Source organism: Hylobates moloch, unplaced genomic scaffold (genome assembly GCF_009828535.3).
Source record: "Hylobates moloch isolate HMO894 unplaced genomic scaffold, HMol_V3 SCAFFOLD_12, whole genome shotgun sequence".
NCBI classification, from domain to species: Eukaryota; Metazoa; Chordata; class Mammalia; order Primates; family Hylobatidae; genus Hylobates; species Hylobates moloch.
In genome coordinates, this window is record NW_026652287.1 from 7,578,698 (window position 1) to 7,596,527 (window position 17,830).

The 17,830-nt window shown below is 50.1% G+C and overlaps 1 protein-coding gene across 1 annotated transcript in view; it reads right to left on the reverse strand.

Annotated features, from left to right (window-relative positions):
* Positions 1-240: 240 nt before the first annotated feature.
* BRI3BP (BRI3 binding protein) overlaps positions 241-17,830 on the reverse strand; it is a 34,309-nt gene continuing 16,719 nt past the window's right edge. The window contains exons 2-3 of the mRNA XM_032168295.2: positions 13,870-13,972; positions 241-1,050 (exon numbers count right to left, since the gene is read on the reverse strand). Coding sequence (XP_032024186.1) covers positions 611-1,050; positions 13,870-13,972 — 543 coding nt within the window. The 3' untranslated portion in view covers positions 241-610. The remainder of the gene's footprint in view (positions 1,051-13,869; positions 13,973-17,830) is intronic.

A 17,830-nucleotide genomic window follows, 5' to 3' on the forward strand; every position in this document is an offset into this window, starting at 1 on the left:
AAGAGGTTGAGTTGCATCCTGCAGCCCAACTGTCCACATTTAGAAGTGACAACATTCATGAACTAAGTCAACATCCACCAAAAATAACATGAAATAAAGCTCACAGTTTGGGAACATGAAAATAACGCACACAGACCTCACCCACCAATCCCTAAGCTGCGAAAACAAACGCTTGCATTTAAACTTTTCTCAAATGTCAAATTAGCATATTCTTCCCCTCCATGTAAAGTTTTAACAAACTTGACTCAATCTGCCTTTATTAAAAAACCTTACAAAAGATGTATTTAAATGCTTGAAAAAATTAACTTTATGCTCTATGCACAGATAAATTTCTCTTACTGTACAACTAAATATGGTTATATCCTTTGTTTAAAAAATATTTTTTTCCCCACTAATGACACTTCATGTGTAGTTCCGCGTCAATGATCTTTGCGCTCTGCTGGGAATGTGTCCTAAGAGCTGCCGGGTGGGTGGAAATAGCCTTACACAGCGCCACTTTCTTGCTCAGTCGTGTTTACTAAGATTGTTTGGGGTTTGGGGTCTTTTTCCTCCGTTTTCGTTTTCTGAGACGGCGTGCTGGTAACTGTGGACCCGCCCGGCCGGCTGACCTTCACTTGTCCTTGGAGCGGTCCAGGCTCTCGAGCACCCGGTTGAGACGGATGTTGAGCAGTCTGACCTGCTTCTCCAGGTGCTCCAGCTTCTCCTCCACGCTGGGGTTGCTGGGGTTGCTGGGGCCGCTGGGGCTGCTTCGCCAGTAGAAGCCCATGGGTCCAGTCATGAAGTAGACGGCCACCACGAAGCACAGCGGCAGCACCGCGTTCTCGGGCTCGCCCTCGTACTTGTGCAGGATGTATACGCAGGACATGGAAAACAGGACGACCCGCACGATCCAGAAGAAGCGGCCGAACACCACGTGCAGGACGCTGAACGTGAAGCCCAGGGTCAGGGACAAGAACCAGTAGGCCAGGAGGACGACGCCAACCAGCAGGAGCGCGCGGGCCGGGCTGCTGGACACCGAGGCTGGGCTGAAATACTGGGACAGGTTGGAGACTGCGGGACAGAAAAGAGGAACAGGGCTGGTTACACAGGGGCCAGGGGTTGACAAGCTGGAATTGGGCCTGTTGGGCTTAAAAGGCCTCTGCAACAACCCAAGGAACTCGAGGAAGTTCCTCTGTGAATAGTCACACTTTGCTCCATGAGGACACACAGGGAAGCCTTTTTTTTGAGATAGAGTCTTGCTCTGTTGCCCAGGCTGGAGTGCAATGGTGTGATCTCGGCTCACCACAACCTCCGCCTCCTGGGTTCAAGTGATTCTCCTTTCTCAGCCTCTTGAGTAGCTGGGATTACAGGCATGCGCCACCACACCTGGCTAATTTTGTATTTTTAGTAGAGACGGGGGTTTCTCCATGTTAGTCAGGCTGGTCTCGAACTCCTGACCTCAGGTGATCCACCTGCCTCGGCCTCCCAAAGTGCTGGGATTACAGGCGTGAGCCACCACGCCCAGCCAGGGAAGCCCTTTAAGAAGATCTGCCATGTTGAGTTTTAAAAACCTCTCCATACACTGGTTTCTCTTCAAATCATATAAATCTTTCACCTTTAGCCTGGGCAACATAGTGAGACCCTGATATGGACTAGCTCTGTGCCCCCACACAAATCTTATCTTGAATTGTAATCCCCACATGTGGAGGAAGGAACCTCGTGGCGGGTGACTGGATCATGGGGGTGGTTTCCCCATGCTGTTCTTGTGATAGTTGGAGGCGGGTTTCATGAGATCTGATGGTTTAAAATTGTTTGTCAGCTGCCCCCTTTGTTCTCTCTCTCTCCTGCTGCCTTGTGAAGAAGGTGCTTGCTTCTCCTTTGTCTTCTGCCATGATTATAAGTTTCCTGAGCCATGCAGAACTGTGAGTCAATTAAAACTCTTTTATTTATGCATTACCCCGTCTCAGGTTTTTTGTTTTTTTTTTTTTGTTTTTCTGAGGTTGGAGTGCAGTGGCACAATCTTGGCTCGTTGCAACCTCTGCCTCCCAGGTTCAAGCAATTCTCCCGCCTCAGTCTCCCAAGTAGCTGGGATTATAGGCACATGCCACCACACCCAGCTGATTTTTGTATTTTTAGTAGAGATGTAGTTTCACCATGTTGGCCAGGCTGGTCTTGAACTCCTGTCCTCAAGTGATCCACCTCCTCAGCCTCCCAAAGCGCTGGGATTACAAGCATGAGCCACTGCGCCTGGCCTCGGGTATGTTTTTATAGCAGTGTGAAAACAGACTAATACAGACCCAATCTCTAGAGAACACAAATTTAAAAAAAATTAGACAGGTGTGGTCGTACACACCTGTAGTCCCAGCTACTCAGGAGGCTGAGGTGGGAGGATCACTTGAGGCTGGGAGGTAGAGGCTGCAGTGAGCCATAATGTGCCACTGCACTCCAGCCTGAGTGACAGAGTAAGACTTTGTCTCAAAAAACAACTTTCACCTTTTACTAAAACACCTCTGGAAGTGGGGCATAGCCTGCAAATTGTCCTTCAATTTCCATAGTAACAAATGCCCACCTTCAGGCTGGGCACACAACTACCTAGGATTAGAGCATTTCCTAGCCTCTCTTGCAGCTACGTAACTAAGCTTTGGCCATGTTTTCCCTAAAAGTAGCAGGAATGTGTCCTTTACCTCTTCTGCCTGCTGGAACATGGATACAATGGCTGGAACTGGAGCAGCCATTTTGGAACATGAGGTCAGGGAAGGCACTCATGGAGGAACAACAAAATGGAAGGTGCTTTGGTCCAGAGCACCACATGCATCAGAGCCATCAAACCCACCTCACCACCTCCCTGAGAACTTTCATATAAGAGGGAAATAGGTGTCCATCTTGGTTAAGCCAATGTTATGTTGGATTTCTGTTTCAGCCAAACCTGATCCTAACTGGTACCCACACACGAAGTTCCATCTCAAGAATGCATTGAAATGTAAAAGTAGCATCTTCTGTGTGCCTAACTTGAAGAAATTCAACAAAAAAGTTAAAAGAACAGTAGAATATTCCTTTCAAAACCAACTAGACTGAACAATTATTAAAAATGCTGAATGTTGCATTCTCTATTTACATACTTTTTAGATTAACCCATTTGAAAGACGTACAAATCATATTTCGTCATGCATCTTCTAAGAATAAAGACATCATTCACCTCAAAACCATGATACGATCATCATTCTAAGAATATTAACAATTCCAGGCTGGTGTGGTGGCTCATGCCAGCATTTGGGAGGCCAAGGTGGGTGGATCACCTGAGATCAGGAGTTTGAGACCAGCCTGGCCAACATGGTGAAACCCCATCTCTACTAAAAATACAAAAATTAGCCGGGCGTGGTGGCGCACACCTGTAATCCAAGCTACTTGGGAGGCTAAGGCACAAGAATCGCTTGAACCCAGGGAGGCAGAGGTTGCAGTGAGCCAATGGCGCCACTGCACTCCAACCTGAGACACAGTGAGGCTCTGTCTCAAAAAAAATAAATAAATAATAAATTAACAATTCCATATAACATCACTTGAATTTCTCAGTTATCCAGGAATAGCTGTTTCCTCCCAACCCTCACCAGGACCCAGTGACAGTTCATGTTCTGCATCTGCCATCACTTTAGTCTCCATTAATTGAGTAGAGACCCATGACATTTTAGAAACACTGAAATTCTGGGGCCGGGCACGGTGGCTCAAGCCTGTAATCCTAGCACTTTGGGAGGCTGAGGTGGGTGGATCACGAGGTCAGGAGATCGAGACCATCCTGGCTAACACGGTGAAACCCCGTCTCCACTAAATATACAAAAAATTAGCAGGGCGTTGTGGTGGGCACCTGTAGTCCCAGCTACTTGGGAGGCTGAGGCAGGAGAATGCTGTGAACTCAGGGGGCGGAGCTTGCAGTGAGCGGAGATTCCCGCCATTGCACTCTAGCCTGCGGGACAGAGCGAGACTCCCGACTCGAAAAAAAAAAAAAAAGACTGAAATTCTGAAGTCTAGTTTTTCCAGGATGGTTTTCTTGCAGGAGGTCCCACATGCTGCAATTGTTTGTTTCCTGACAGTGTTGTTTAATGAGTTCAAGGAGAGTTATATCCTAAGCCTTCTCACACAAGCAGTTCTCAAACTTGTGTGATTCCTCCAGGAATCCCCTGGAGGGCTTAGGTAAACAGGTTGCTGGGCCCCACCCCCAGGACATCTGATTCACTAGGTCCTGGGTGGGCCCAAGCATCTGCGGCTTTTTTTTTTTTTTTTAGACAGGGTCTTGTTCTGTCACCCAGGCTGGAGTGTGATGGTGTGATCTTGGCTCACTGCAGCCTTGACCTTTTGGCTCAAGCGATCCTCCCACCCCAGACTCCCGAGTAGCTAGGACTATAGGCATGCGCCACCACAGCTGGCTAATTTTTGTATTTTTTTGTAGAGACAGTGAAGTGGTTTTGCTCTGTGTTCTCACCCAAATCTCATTTCAAATTGTAATCCCCAGGTGTCCGGGGAGGGACCTGGTAGGAGGTGATTGGATCGTGGGGGTGATTTCCTCCATGCTGTTCTCATGAAAGTGAGTGAGTCTCACAAGACCTGATGGTGTAAAAGTGTTTGGCAGTTTACCCCTCGCTCTTGCTTCCCCTCTCTCCTGCCACCATGTAAGATGTGCCTTGCTTCCCCTTTGCCTTCCGCCATGATTACAAATTTCCTGAGGCCTCCCCAGCCATGTGGAACTGTGAGTCAATTAAACCTCTTTTATTTATAAATTACCCAGCCTCAGGTAGTTCCTTATAGCAGTGTGGAAACCGGCGAATACAGATAAGATCTCGCTATGTTGCCCAGGCTGGTCTCGAACTCCTGAGCTCAAGCAACCTGCCTGCCTTGGCTTCCCTAAGTGCTGGGATTACAGGTGTGAGGCACCACGCCCAGCCAAATCTGCACCTCTTACAAGTTTGCCAGGGAGGCTCCTGCTGCTGCTGATCGAAGGGTCACTTTGAGATCCACCGGCTTAGGCACAATGAACTCTCATGCATTTGGGGACAGAGAGGACCGTGGCGGAGAAGTGTGACACAATGATCTGGGGTGGGCAAACGCAAATCCAGAGCAGACCTGAGATGGGAAGCCTCAACCCTGGAGCTCCTCCAGTCAGTAACGACACCTACGGCGTGGATGTCTCATAGTTCCCCAAAATGATCAGACTCTGCACAGCTGGCCAGTGTCTAGAGTCCAAAACTGTAAACAGCAGCCGTCTCTGAGACTAAAGGCTTGGGGTCACCAGGACTCCCCAGAACCAGGGTGTGTTCCCTACACCGTGCCTTCCTGAGGCATCGTGAGCATTCTGACTAAATGTGGTTGACTTGGGAGCTGACTTTCACACCTGTCCCCTGCAGACTGGAGGCTAAACCAGTGTTTCCCAAACCTCTCAGTCTCAAGACCTGTTTGCGCTCGTCAGTATTACTGAAGCATCCCCAGAGCTTTTGTTTATGTGGGTTCTACCTAACTGATTTATTTTCCATAGCAGAAAATTAGGTAGTTTTTAATTAGTTGTTAATTATCTTTTAAATTTTATTTATTTTTCATTTACTTATTTGAGACAGTCTTGCTCTGTAGCCCAGGCTAGACTGCAGTAGCATGATCTCAGCTCATTGCAACCTCTACCTCCTGGACTCAAGCGATCCTCTCACCTCAGCCTCCCGAGTACCTGAGATTACAAGCATGCACCACCAAACTAATGTTTTGAGTTTTTGTAGATATAGGGTCTTACTATGTTGCCAAGGATGGTCTCAAACTCCTGGGCTTAAGCAATCCATCTGCCTCAACCTCTCAAAGTGCTGGGATTACCAGCATGAGCCACTGTGCCCAGCCGTTGTTAATAATTTAAAAACATTGCTATCATTAACTCATTTTCAAATAACAACCCATTACAGACGCTAGGCTTTGAGTGTTTGTGTCCCCCACAAAATTCCTATGTTGAAATCCTAACCCCAAAAGTGATGGTCTTAGGAGGTGGGGTCCTGGGGAGGTGATCAGGTCATGGGGGTGGAGCCCCCATGAATGGGTTTAGTGCCCTTATAAAGAGGTCCCAGAGAACTGCCTTGTTCCTTCACGTGAGACACAGTGAGGCATCGTCTACAAGAAAGGGCTCTCCCCACAGCCTGCATCTGCCAGTGCCTTCATCTTGGACTTCCTGCCTCCAAACTGTGAGAAAGGAAAATGTCTGTTAGGCCAGGCAGGGTGGCTCATGCCTGTAATCCCAGCTCTTTGGGAGGCCAAGGTGGGCAGATCATCTGAAGTCAGGAGTTTGAGACCAGCCTGAGCAATATGGCAAAACCTCGTCTCTATTTAAAAAAAATACAAAATTAGCCGGGCATGGTGGTGCATGCCTGTAATCCCACCTACTCAGGAGGCTGAGGCAGGAGAATCACTGGAACCTGGGAGGCCGAGGTTGAGGTTGTGCCACTGCACTCCAGCCTGGGCAACAGAGACAGACTCCATCTCAAAAAAAAAAAAAAAAAAAAAAGTCTGTTGTTGATAAGCCACACAGTCTATGGAATTTTGTTATAGCAGCCTGAACTGACCAAGACAATAGGTTAACACAAAATATTTTTCATGAAAAGCAACTGTTTCTAAAGCAGAACAAACCACACTGAGAATAGTGGCAGTGCTTTGAATGTTTGCCAGTCTCTTTCCTATCTAGCTATTTAGAGGAGACCTGGCCCCCAAATCTGGTTTTGAATTCAGAGGAACAGAACACCAGCCACAAATGTGAGCCATGTTTGTCACTGAAAATTTTCTTTTTTTTTTTTTTGAGACGGAGTCTCGCTCTGTCGCCCAGGCTGGAGTGCAGTGGCGCAATCTCGGCTCACTGCAAGCTCCGCCTCCCGGGTTCACGCCATTCTCCTGCCTCAGCCTCTCCGAGAAGCCGGGACTACAGGCGCCCGCCACCACGCCTGGCTAATTTTTTGTATTTTTAGTAGAGACGGGGTTTCACCGTGGTCTCGATCTCCTGACCTCGTGATCCGCCCGCCTCGGCCTCCCAAAGTGCTGGGATTACAAGCGTGAGCCACCGTGCCTGGCCGTGAAAATTTTCAAGTACTCACAGAAAAAAGGAAAAAAAAAAAAAAAAAAGGTGGAATTAATGTTAATAAGATATTTTGTTTAATACAATCTATCTAAAATGTCATCATCTTAACATGGCATCAATATATATGGGAGTATTAAAGTACGGACTAAATCCCTGACCTCAGGGACATGTCACTGGAGAAGAGAGGAACTCACAGTCACCCCTTCTACCCAAAAGGGTCTCGGGGACCTCCTAGGGTTCCTCTGAGCATACTTTGAGAAGCATCATGTCATCAAGGGGCCAAGATACGTGATCAGCCAGGAAAGATGCCCAGAGACGACAATGCCACCCCTGCCTTCCACCCCTCGGTGACTTCAGTGAAAGCTGTCCTTTAAACCAAGGAAGGGTGGTCCAAAGCAACGTCACTCCCTGAGGCCCTGAAAATCCTAAAGAAAACACGAGTGGCCCTGCATGTTCTGCCTGACAGCAAAGGGGTACCGTCTGACCTCCCTAGCGCTGCCATGGCCAAGTTGCTAAAAAAGTGCAGAAGGCCGGGCGCAGTGGCTCATGTCTGTAATCCCAACACTTTGGGAGGCCAACGCGGGTGGATCACCTGCGATCAGGAGTTCGAGACCAGCCTGGCCAACATGGTGAAATCCCGTCTCTACTGAAAATATAAAAATTAGCCAGGCGTGGTGGTGGGTGCCCGTAATTCCAGCTACTTAGGAGGCTGAGGCAGGAGAATCGCTTGAACCCAGGAGGTGGAGGCTGCAGTGAGTCGAGATAGATAGCGCCACTGCACTTCAGCCTGGGCAACAGGGTGAGACTCCATCTCAAAAAAAAAAAAAAAAAAGAACAGAAGTTTATTCTCTCAGTTTGTTTGGAGGCTGGAAGTCTGTGAACAACGTGTCAGCAGGGCTAGCTCCTTCAGAGGTTCAAGGGTGAATCTGCCTGGACCTCTCCTAGTGTCTGCGGGTTGCTGTGATCCTTGGCGCTCCGTGACTGCCAGACACACTCCTCTCTCTACTCTGCCTTCACATGGCCTTCTCCCTGCGTGTGTCTGTGTCTAAATTTCCCCTTCATATAAGGACACCAGTCACACTGGATTTGGGCTCACCCTACTCCAGTATGACCTCATCTTAACAAATGACACCCACAATGACCCCATCTCCAAATACCATCCCATTCTGAGGCTCTGGGGGTTAGGACTTCAACAGATAAAACAGATGAATATGGGGGGACACAATTCAACTCCTAACAGGCACTGTTCAAGCAAAGTGAATGTTTTGGTGGCCGACTTGTTCCTCAGCATGGGCGGGGTTTACACCTGCCCACCTGTCAAGTCCTGATGGCTGCGGCAGGGGAAGCTGGCTCTGGGTGCAGCTGGTCAGCCGCCCCTCAGTGTGGAGAAGTGAAATTGGCAGGTCCCAGAACTGCACAGTGATGTGCATTTTGGAAGAGGGCCCCTCTTCCTCACCTGGGCATGGTGGCACATGCCTGTAATCCCAGCACTCTGGGAGGCCAAGGCAGGCAGGTCACTGGAGCTCAGGAGTTCGAGACCACCCTGGACAACATGGCAAAACCCCATCTCTATAAAAAATACAAACATTAGGCGGGGCACGGTGGCTCATGCCTGTAATCTTAGCACTTTGGGAGGCCGAGGCAGGTGGATCATAAGGTCAGGAGTTCGAGACTACCCTGGCCAAGATGGTGAAACCCCATCTCTACCAAAAAAAAATACAAACATTAGCCAGGCATGGTGGCAGGTGCCTGTAATCCCAGCTACTCAGGAGGCTGAGGCACGAGAATTGCTTGAACCTGGGAGGTGGAGGTTGCAGTGGTGAGCCAAGATCGGCCACTGCATTCTAGCCTGGGCAACAGAGCAATACTCCGTCTCAAAAAAATAATAATAATAATAATACAAACATTAGCCAAACGTGGTGGCGCACACCTGTGGTCCCAGCTAGTTGGGAAGCTGAGGTGGGAGGATCACTTGAGCCTGGGGTGGTGGAGGTTGCAGTGAGCTGGGATTGCACCACTGCACTCCAGCCTGGGCAACAGAGCAAGACTCTGTCTCAAAAAAAAAAAAAAGGCTGGGCGCAGTGGCTCATGCCCGTAATCCCAGCACTTTGGGAGGCTGAGGCGGATGGATCACAAGGTCAGGAGCTCAAGACCAGCCTGGCCAACATAGTGAAACCCTGTCTCTACTGAAAATACAACAAAATAAGCCAGGTGTGGTGGTCCATGCCTGTAATCCCAGCTACTTGGGAGGCTGGGGCAGGAGAATCACTTGAACCCAGGAGGCAGAGGTTGCAGTGAGCCGAAACAGCGCCACTGCACTCCAGCTTGGGCGATAGAGTGAGACTTCATCCCTCCCCCCCCCCACCCCCCCCCCCCCCCCATCAAAAAAAAAAAAGGAAGAAAAATTAATTTCACCATTTCTTTTTACTCTTTTGACATGGTTACTAGAAAACTTCACATCACCTAGGGGGCTCACATGTTTTTGCTATTAGACCATTCAGGGCTATTGAGTTCCCATTTTAACCAGACTCTTAAAAAAAAAAACACTGAAGAGAAATTATAGAATTGCGCTCACAGAAACCTTTTTTTACCAGAATATCCAACGTTGGTGTACGGCTTCCTGTAAAGCATTTTGCACTCAAACTTCTACGCATAAGACACGAATTCCAAAGGCCTTCGGATGCCTTGAAGCTTACGCATCAAACAGAACTAGAAAAGCTTCAACACGGAAGCAAGCTCGTTTCGCCTCCGGAACGCGCCAGCTGCTCCCCTGATGAATGCAGGCATTCAGGGCTCGTGGATCCGCTGCCGATGCCTCTATTCTGGGCTTCTTCCATATGATTAGGAGGCTGTTCCTACTGTGTAGTTTTTCATTCCAAGCTGCGTGCGATTTCCTGCAATCAGGTTTGTTTCTCCAGGGTTCAATGGGTGGCGACGAAAACACAGAGTTTGACAATCCCGGCAGGTGGTGGATACGAAAGCTAAGAGGATTGCACGCAGTGGCTGCATCTGGGGGAGGGTGCATTAACTCTGTCAAGTCCCAGGAGGGGCCATGAGTGGCCCCGGGGGGGCTGCCAGGTGCACAGTGTCCTCTGGCTATGCTGACACCTCCGATTCTTTGTCTGAGCAGTGAGGTGACTGAGTTGGCCTAAGGCCTCTTAAAGGTTGAACTCAATGAATTAAGGCTGGAGATGTTTCTGAATGGCCTGGGGTGTCAACAGGTATGAACCAGTGTGCCCATCATGGTCAGTGGACCCCACTCCCCCATCTCTGATCAGTAAAATGTGGGTGTCAAGGACCGATGGGCGGTGCTGAGAGATTCTGCATGTAACAGGGCTATGGTATAATGGCTTCCCATGACTGCCGCAACAAACCACTACAAACTGGGTGGTTTATAACAGAAATTCATCCACTTGTGGTTCTGGAGGCCGAAGTCTGAAATCAAGGTCTTGGTGGGGTCATACTCCCTCTGAAAGTTCAAGGGAGGATCCTTCCTCGCCTCTTTCAGCTTCTGGTGGCCCCAGTGTTCCTTGGCTTGTGGCTCCATCCCTCCAGTCCCTGATTCTCGTTTCGCATGGCCGTCTTCTCCCTATGTTTCTCGGTGTTTCTGTGTCCAAATTCCCCACTTCTTTTTTTTTTTTTTTTTTGAGATGGAGTCTCGCTCTGTCACCCAGGCTGGAGTGCGGTGGCACGATCTCGGCTCACTGCAAGCTCCGCCTCCCGGGTTCACGCCATTCTCCTGCCTCAGCCTCTCCGAGCAGCTGGGACCACAGGCGCCTGCCACCACGCCCGGCTAATTTTTTGTATTTTTAGTAGAGACGGGGTTTCACCGTGGTCTCGATCTCCTGACCTCGTGATCCGCCCGCCTCGGCCTCCCAAAGTGCTGGGATTACAAGCGTGAGCCACCGCACCAGGCCCAAATTCCCCACTTCTTATAAGGACATCAATCATTACACTGAGGGTCCACCCTAATCCAAGATGATCTCATTTAACTCGATCACATCTGCAGACCCCACTCCCAAACAGGGGCTCACTCACAGGTCCAGGGTTAGGACTAGAACACATATTCCTGGGGAGCACATTTCAGCCCACATGACTGGCTAAGCAGTGGGACCCACAGCCTTATTAACCAAGGGTGGGCTGGGTGTGGTGGCTCATGCCTATAATCCCAGCACTTTGGGAGGCTGAAGCAGGAGAATGGTTGGTTTGAGACCAGCCTGGGCAACGTGGTAAGACCATGTCTCTACAGAAAATTTAAAAATTAGCCAGGCGTGGTAGCATGGGCCTGTGGTCCCAGCTACTCGGGAGGCTGAGGTGGGAGGATCACGAGCCCAGGAAGTTAAGGCTGTAGTGAGCCGTGATTGAGCCACTGCACTCCAGCCTGGGCAACAGAGTGAGATCCTAAACAAAAACAAAAAAGGGCCTCTTTGTGCCGGGTGCAGAGCTGGGGCCAGAGTGCGGCCCAGAGACACCAGGCCTAGGCTGTTGACACAAATGATGTCGTTTATGACAACACTCACGTTCCCTCTGGAAGTCTAGAATTTTGACACGTGTCAAGCAGAGGGTGACTACACGACCAGCCCCCAGTAAAAAGCCTGGGCATGGAGTCCTTGGTGGGCACCCTCTGCTGGGGGAATGAAGTGTGTCCCGTGTGACTCCACAGGGAGAGGACTCTGAAGCTTGAGCCTGGCCTGCTCGGGAATTCGCACACCTTTTCCCTTTGCCGATGGTGCTTGCGTCCTTCCGTCACAATAAATCACAGCCGTGAGGACAACTATATGCTGAGTCCTGCCAGTGCTCCTAGGGAACCGGCGAGCCTGTAAGTGGTCTTAGGAACCCTGCCACATGCAGCAACTGCAGACCTTCCCGTGAGACAAGTGGCAGCCAGGACCAGGGACCAGGGCGGTGGGGCTGGAAAGAGCCCAGCTGGGGGGATTGCCTCTGGAAAGGCCCAGGGGAAGAGCGGCCTCCACCTTGTGGACGGAAGGAGAGCAGTGGAGCGGGGGCGGCTAGGAGATCCCTGCTTACCTGGCACGCCACGGGGCACGGTAGAGAAAACGGGAAGGTTACTTCATCCTGAGAGCATGGGATGCCTCTGAAGCTCTTAAGGCGGTAAGGGACAAGGTCTCCTCTGGGTATAAAAGGTGCACACCCTGGGCACTCTGCCCAGGTTAGCTCCTGTCACCCCCGGATGGAATGCAGGTGGAGGTGGGGCAGAGCTACCTGGGAAGGGGAGTATAAGGCTGGGGGTGGCACAGGCTGCAGGCCTGGACTGGGGGTGCCCAGCTCAGTTACCATGACCGTTGCTGCCTTGCCATCCACCAAGACCAGTATCAGTGCCCCCTGCCACATGTAGAAAGGGAGGGGCTGTGCCCCACCAGTGTTCTCTTCCTGGCTATAAACGTGTGACTAGCACTGCACTATCAAACTGCACTACCCTCCTCCCCTAGCCCACAAAACCAGGGGCCAGCTCCCCTGGCAATTCTTGCCCCATGCGGTGGGTATGGTGGACGGGCTGGTACAGCATCGGGTGACACTTGCTCCCAGCCTGCCTTCCTGGATGGCAGAAGCTGGAGAGCTAAGAACCGCATTAGCCTGCCTCCCTCGCAGCTAGGGACTGGACAGAAAGTAATTTCCGCCTAGCAGTTCCCCCATACACACACGACTTTGGAAATTAAGTGAAGTATTGCAGCTGATATGCATGGTTCCAGAAACGGCAAGGGTCCCTGCACCCACATGCAAAGTCTAGTTGTTGTGGTGGCAGCAGTGGCCTCCTGGTCCTCAAATTATACTACAGTTGTGTGACTTCGAACTCAATGGTTTCAACAGGTGCAACCCTGGACAGCCAGTTCGGCAGTGTCTGAGGCCATGCATCTCTCCCTCAGCCTTTCTGATGGTTCTGTGAGTGTCTCTGTCTCATGAAATCCCCTTCTGCCTAAATAACTAGTCATTTTTTGCACGGATCCCAGTAAGCCAGAGCACTACACCTCTGGTCCATCTGTTTTGCCTAGGGACACACAAATTGGCACTACCCAGTCGCACCTTATCCTAAGTAGCATCTGGGAAATCTCAGCTTTGATGGGCCATTTGTTTTTTATTTTTACGATTATTTGAGAGGAGTCTTGCTCTGTCGTCCAGTCTGGAGTACAGTGGCATGATCATAGCTCACTGCAGCCTCGAACTCCTGATCTCAGGCAATCCTCCTGCCTCAGCCTCCCAAGTGGATGGGGACTACAGGTGCACACCACCACACCCAGCAATTTTTTTGTACTTTTTTTTGTAGAGATGGGATCTCACCATGTTGCCCAGGCTGGTCTTGAATTCTTGGGTTCAAGCAACCCTCCCACCTTGGTCTCCCAAAGTGCTGGGATTACAGGCATGAGCCACCATGCCTGGCCTATATATGAGACTATTTTTTTTTTTTTTTTTTTTTTTGAGACGGAGTCTCGCTCTGTCGCCCAGGCTGGAGTGCAGTGGCACAATCTCGGCTCACTGCAAGCTCCGCCTCCCGGGTTCACGCCATTCTCCTGCCTCAGCCTCTCCGGGTAGCTGGGACTACAGGCGCCCGCCACCACGCCCGGCTAATTTTTTGTAGTTTTAGTAGAGACGGGGTTTCACCGTGGTCTCGATCTCCTGACCTTGTGATCTGCCGAGACTATTAAAATAAAAAATGTTCACTCATATCCTCACTGACCAGCCCTCCACAACCTTCTCATGTATTACTCACTGTAAGTACCAGTTCCACACTATGAGAACCACCAAAATAGAATGCCACCTTACGTGAATGCCACCCCCACACCTACCGTCAAGTCCAAGAACATCCAAGAGCTCGGTCCAGACTTTCCACAGCGTCTCCATGAACATATCCACTCCCAACACGAACCTCTCGGTCAGCCTGGCCAAGAACTGCAGAAACAAGAAAACGGTCATCACCCAATCACTGTTTTCCTCTATCGGTCAAGCAGTGAACCGGGGAGCTTGGGAGTTTATACCTGGGAAGGGAAAAATAGCGAGCTCATGATGAATACCACACACGTGGGCTACTGGCCTGGGGGATTGACTTGAACTGGGTACTGATAACAGCCCCACTCAGAAAAATTGGTGAAAACAACCCCTTCCTTGCAAGGGCTGAACAAGGCACCTATGGAGGCTGGGACTCTCTGCAGGGCCGCGTTACGCCACTTGCCATTGCTCCTGCTGTCTTTCATGCTCCCTATTGGGTCAGGGTCTCTGCCTGATTTCTCTAAAGAGACAGGGTCTCGCTGTTGACCAGGCTGGGGCACAGTGGTACAATGATAGCTGGCTGCAGCCTCAAACTCCCGGGCTCAAGCAATCCCGCCTCAGCTTCCCAAGTAGCTAGGGCTACAGGTGCAGCCACCACACCAGGCTTTATTATGATTACTTTGTAGAGATGGGGTCTTGCTATGTTGTCCAGGCTGGTCTCAAACTCTAAGCCTCAAGCAGTCCTCCTGCCTGGCCCTCCCAAAGTCCTGGGATTATAGGCGTGAAACACTGCACCGCACCCCGTGGGTTTCTCATGTTTAAAGAGTGGAAGTTTCTGCTCCCAGGAAGCTGGTAATGATAAAGCCCCATGCTCTATCCAACTCTAAGGACCCTGAGCCTCTGAGGTCTTTATTTGCCCTCCCGGTGACACAGGGCTAAAGAAACATGAATACAAGGTACAGCCTCATTTTAACTTTTTTTTTTTAAAAAATAAGTGATATTGTATACATGTAGCATAAAACTCAAGCCTACCAACAGGTATTCAGTGGAGACTAAGCCTTCCTTCTCATTTCCTGGCAACTCGAATCCCCCTCTGGAGGAACCCTTCCTTAGATGTGCCAGGTGAATAATGGCACGGACATATTCTTTCCGCAATGGCAGCACGAGTGTTGCTCATGCAACACGCTGTCTTGGAGATCACTCACACTCAGACCACACAGAGCTGCCTCATCCTTTTTAAAACACGGTACACCTGGAGCCAGCCCATACTCATGGACACCTACATGGTTCCCAGCCTTTGCTATTACAGGGGAAAAAACAGCGAGCCCATGATGAATGCCACCAAGTGGTCTACTGGCCCAGGGGATTAACTTGAACTTGATACTGACTGATGACAGCCCAACAACTGAGCAAAACTGAGTAAAACACGCCCCTTCCCTTGTAAGGGCTGACCAAGGTATCTATGGGGGCTGGGACTCCGCAGGGCTGCATCACGCAGAGTGCTGCCATAATAGAACCCACCTACACGGGCCACTCGGCTCACGTGTGAAGGGTAAATGCCTCCGTGAATTGGCTACAGCTTTTTTTTTTTTTTTTTTTTTTTTGAGACAGGGTCTCACTCTGTCACTCAGGCTGGAGTGCAGTGTTATGATCTCGGCTCACTGCAGCCTCCACGTCCCAAGTTCAAGCAATCCTCCCACCTCAGCCTCCCGAGTAGCTGGTACTACAGGCACGCACCACCACACTTGGGTAATTTTCGTATTTTTAGTAGAGATGCGGTTTCACCATGTTGGCCAGGCTGGTCTTGAACTCCTGACCTCAAGTGATCTGCCCACCTCGGCCTCCCAAAGGCTGGGATTATAGGCATGAGTCCCCACACCTAGGCAGCTACAGTATTTTATTTTTAAATTTAATTTAATTTAATTTGGAGTCTTGCTTTGTCACCAGGCTGGAGTGCAGTGGCACGATCTTGGCTCACTGCAACCTCCTCCTCCCGGGTTCAAGCGATTCTCCTGCCTCAGCCTCTCGAGTAGCTGGGACTACAGGCATGCGCCACCATGCCCAGCTAATTTTGTATTTTCAGTAGAGATGGGGTTTCCCCGTGTTGGCCAGGATGGTCTCCATCTCTTGACCTCGTGATCCACCTGCCTCAGCTTCCCAAAGTGCTGGGATTACAGGCATGAGCCACCGTGCCTGGCCGGCTATAGCATTTTAAACTGGATATCCTGACTGGATGGTTCCTACGGGACAGAGGAGATAAGAGCAGGGCTGAATCAGGGACAGGAGAGTAGAAAATACCAATAACCTCAGAGGTAGCACTGTGGCTGAGAAAGCATAAGCCAGGCTGCCGACTGCCTGGGTTCAAATCCCAGCTCTGCCTCTTATTAGCTGGGTGTCCATGAGCATATTATATATATTCATAAGCTCTCTGGGGCTGCAGGGTTTCCACTAACAATGGAGATAACAGTACCTACTTCATCTGGTTATCGTGAGCTTTACATGGGATATTCACATGAAATGCTTTGAGCACATGGTAAGTGTTCAAGACTCCTGTTGACATCCACATCCAATATTATTATTCTTTTTTTTTTTTTGAGACAGGGTCTCACTCTGTCACCCAGGCTGGAGTGCACTGGTGCAATCTCGACTCAAGGCAACCTCCGCCTCCTGGGTTCAAGAGATTCTCCTGCTTCAGCCTCCTGAGTAGCTGGAATTACAGGCGCCTGCTACCACACCCGGCTAACTTTTGTATTTTTAGTAGAGATGGGGTTTCACCATGTTGGCCAGGCTGGTCTCGAACTCCTGACCTCAAGTGATCCGCCTGCCTAGGCCTCCCAAAGTGCTGGGACTACAAGCATGAGCCACCATGCCCGGCTGATGTCCAATATTCTAACAGAAGCATTGACTCCACGATATCCTGTGAGGACACCAACATTTTAGCCCTAAAAAACAGTACAGAGGCTGGGCATGGTGGCTCACACCTATAATCCCAGCACTTTGGGAGGCTGAGGTGGGAGGATTGCTTTAGCCCAGGAGTTCGAGACCAGCCTGGGCAACAAAATGAGACCCCCATCTCTAATTTACCTTAAGAAAAAATTTTAAGCTGTGCGTGGTGGGTCACGCCTGTAATCTCAGCACTTGGAAGCCAAGGCGAGTAGATCACCTGAGGCCAGGAGTTCAAGACCAGCCTGGCCAATGTGGCAAAACCTCATTTCTACTAAAAACACAAAAATTAGCTGGGCGTGGTGGTGCACGCCTGTAATCCCAGCTACTTGGGAGGCTGAGGCAGGAGAATGGTGTGAACCTGGGAGGCGGAGCTTGCAGTGAGCCGAGATCGCGCCACTGCACTCCAGCCTGGGCGACAGAGTGAGACTCCATCTCAAAAAAATTAAAAAAAAAAAAAAAAAGAAAGAAAGAGGAGGAGAGTGACTGCCCCTCCCTTGGGTGGGGGTAGGCGGGGGGATCTGGGAGGAGGGCCTGCAGAAGACCAGCGTGAATCAGAACTACAACCATGAAGAGGTCTTCCAGAGATTCCACGTCACGGTACACATCCCAGCTCTGAGGTTCTCAGAGTGTGGTGGTGCCCGGACTAGCAGCAGCAGCGTCACCCAGGAGCTTGCCAAAAATGCAGACTCACGGGGCCCCACCCGGATCCACTGCCTCAGACTCTCCAGGGATGGAGCCCAGCAATCTGTTTCCACAGCCCTCCTGGTGATGCTGATGCACACTCCAGGTTGAAGACCTTGATTGAGAGAGGCAGTTGCACATGTTCCTTCAGAGCACCACTGCACTAAAAAGCTGCAGGCAGCCCAGACATACGTGGACAATGGAAGAGACACGTAAGACAGTGATCTGCTCATAGAATGGCGTCCAATTCCACAGCAACAAAAACAAACGATGGACATATCCAGCAACATCGAGAAATAGCAGAAAATAACGAGTAAATAAACAGATTACAGAACGTACGCTCTTTTTTTTTTTTTTTTTTTTTGGAGACAGGGTCTTGCTCTGTTGCCCAGCCTGGAGTACAATGGCTCGCTG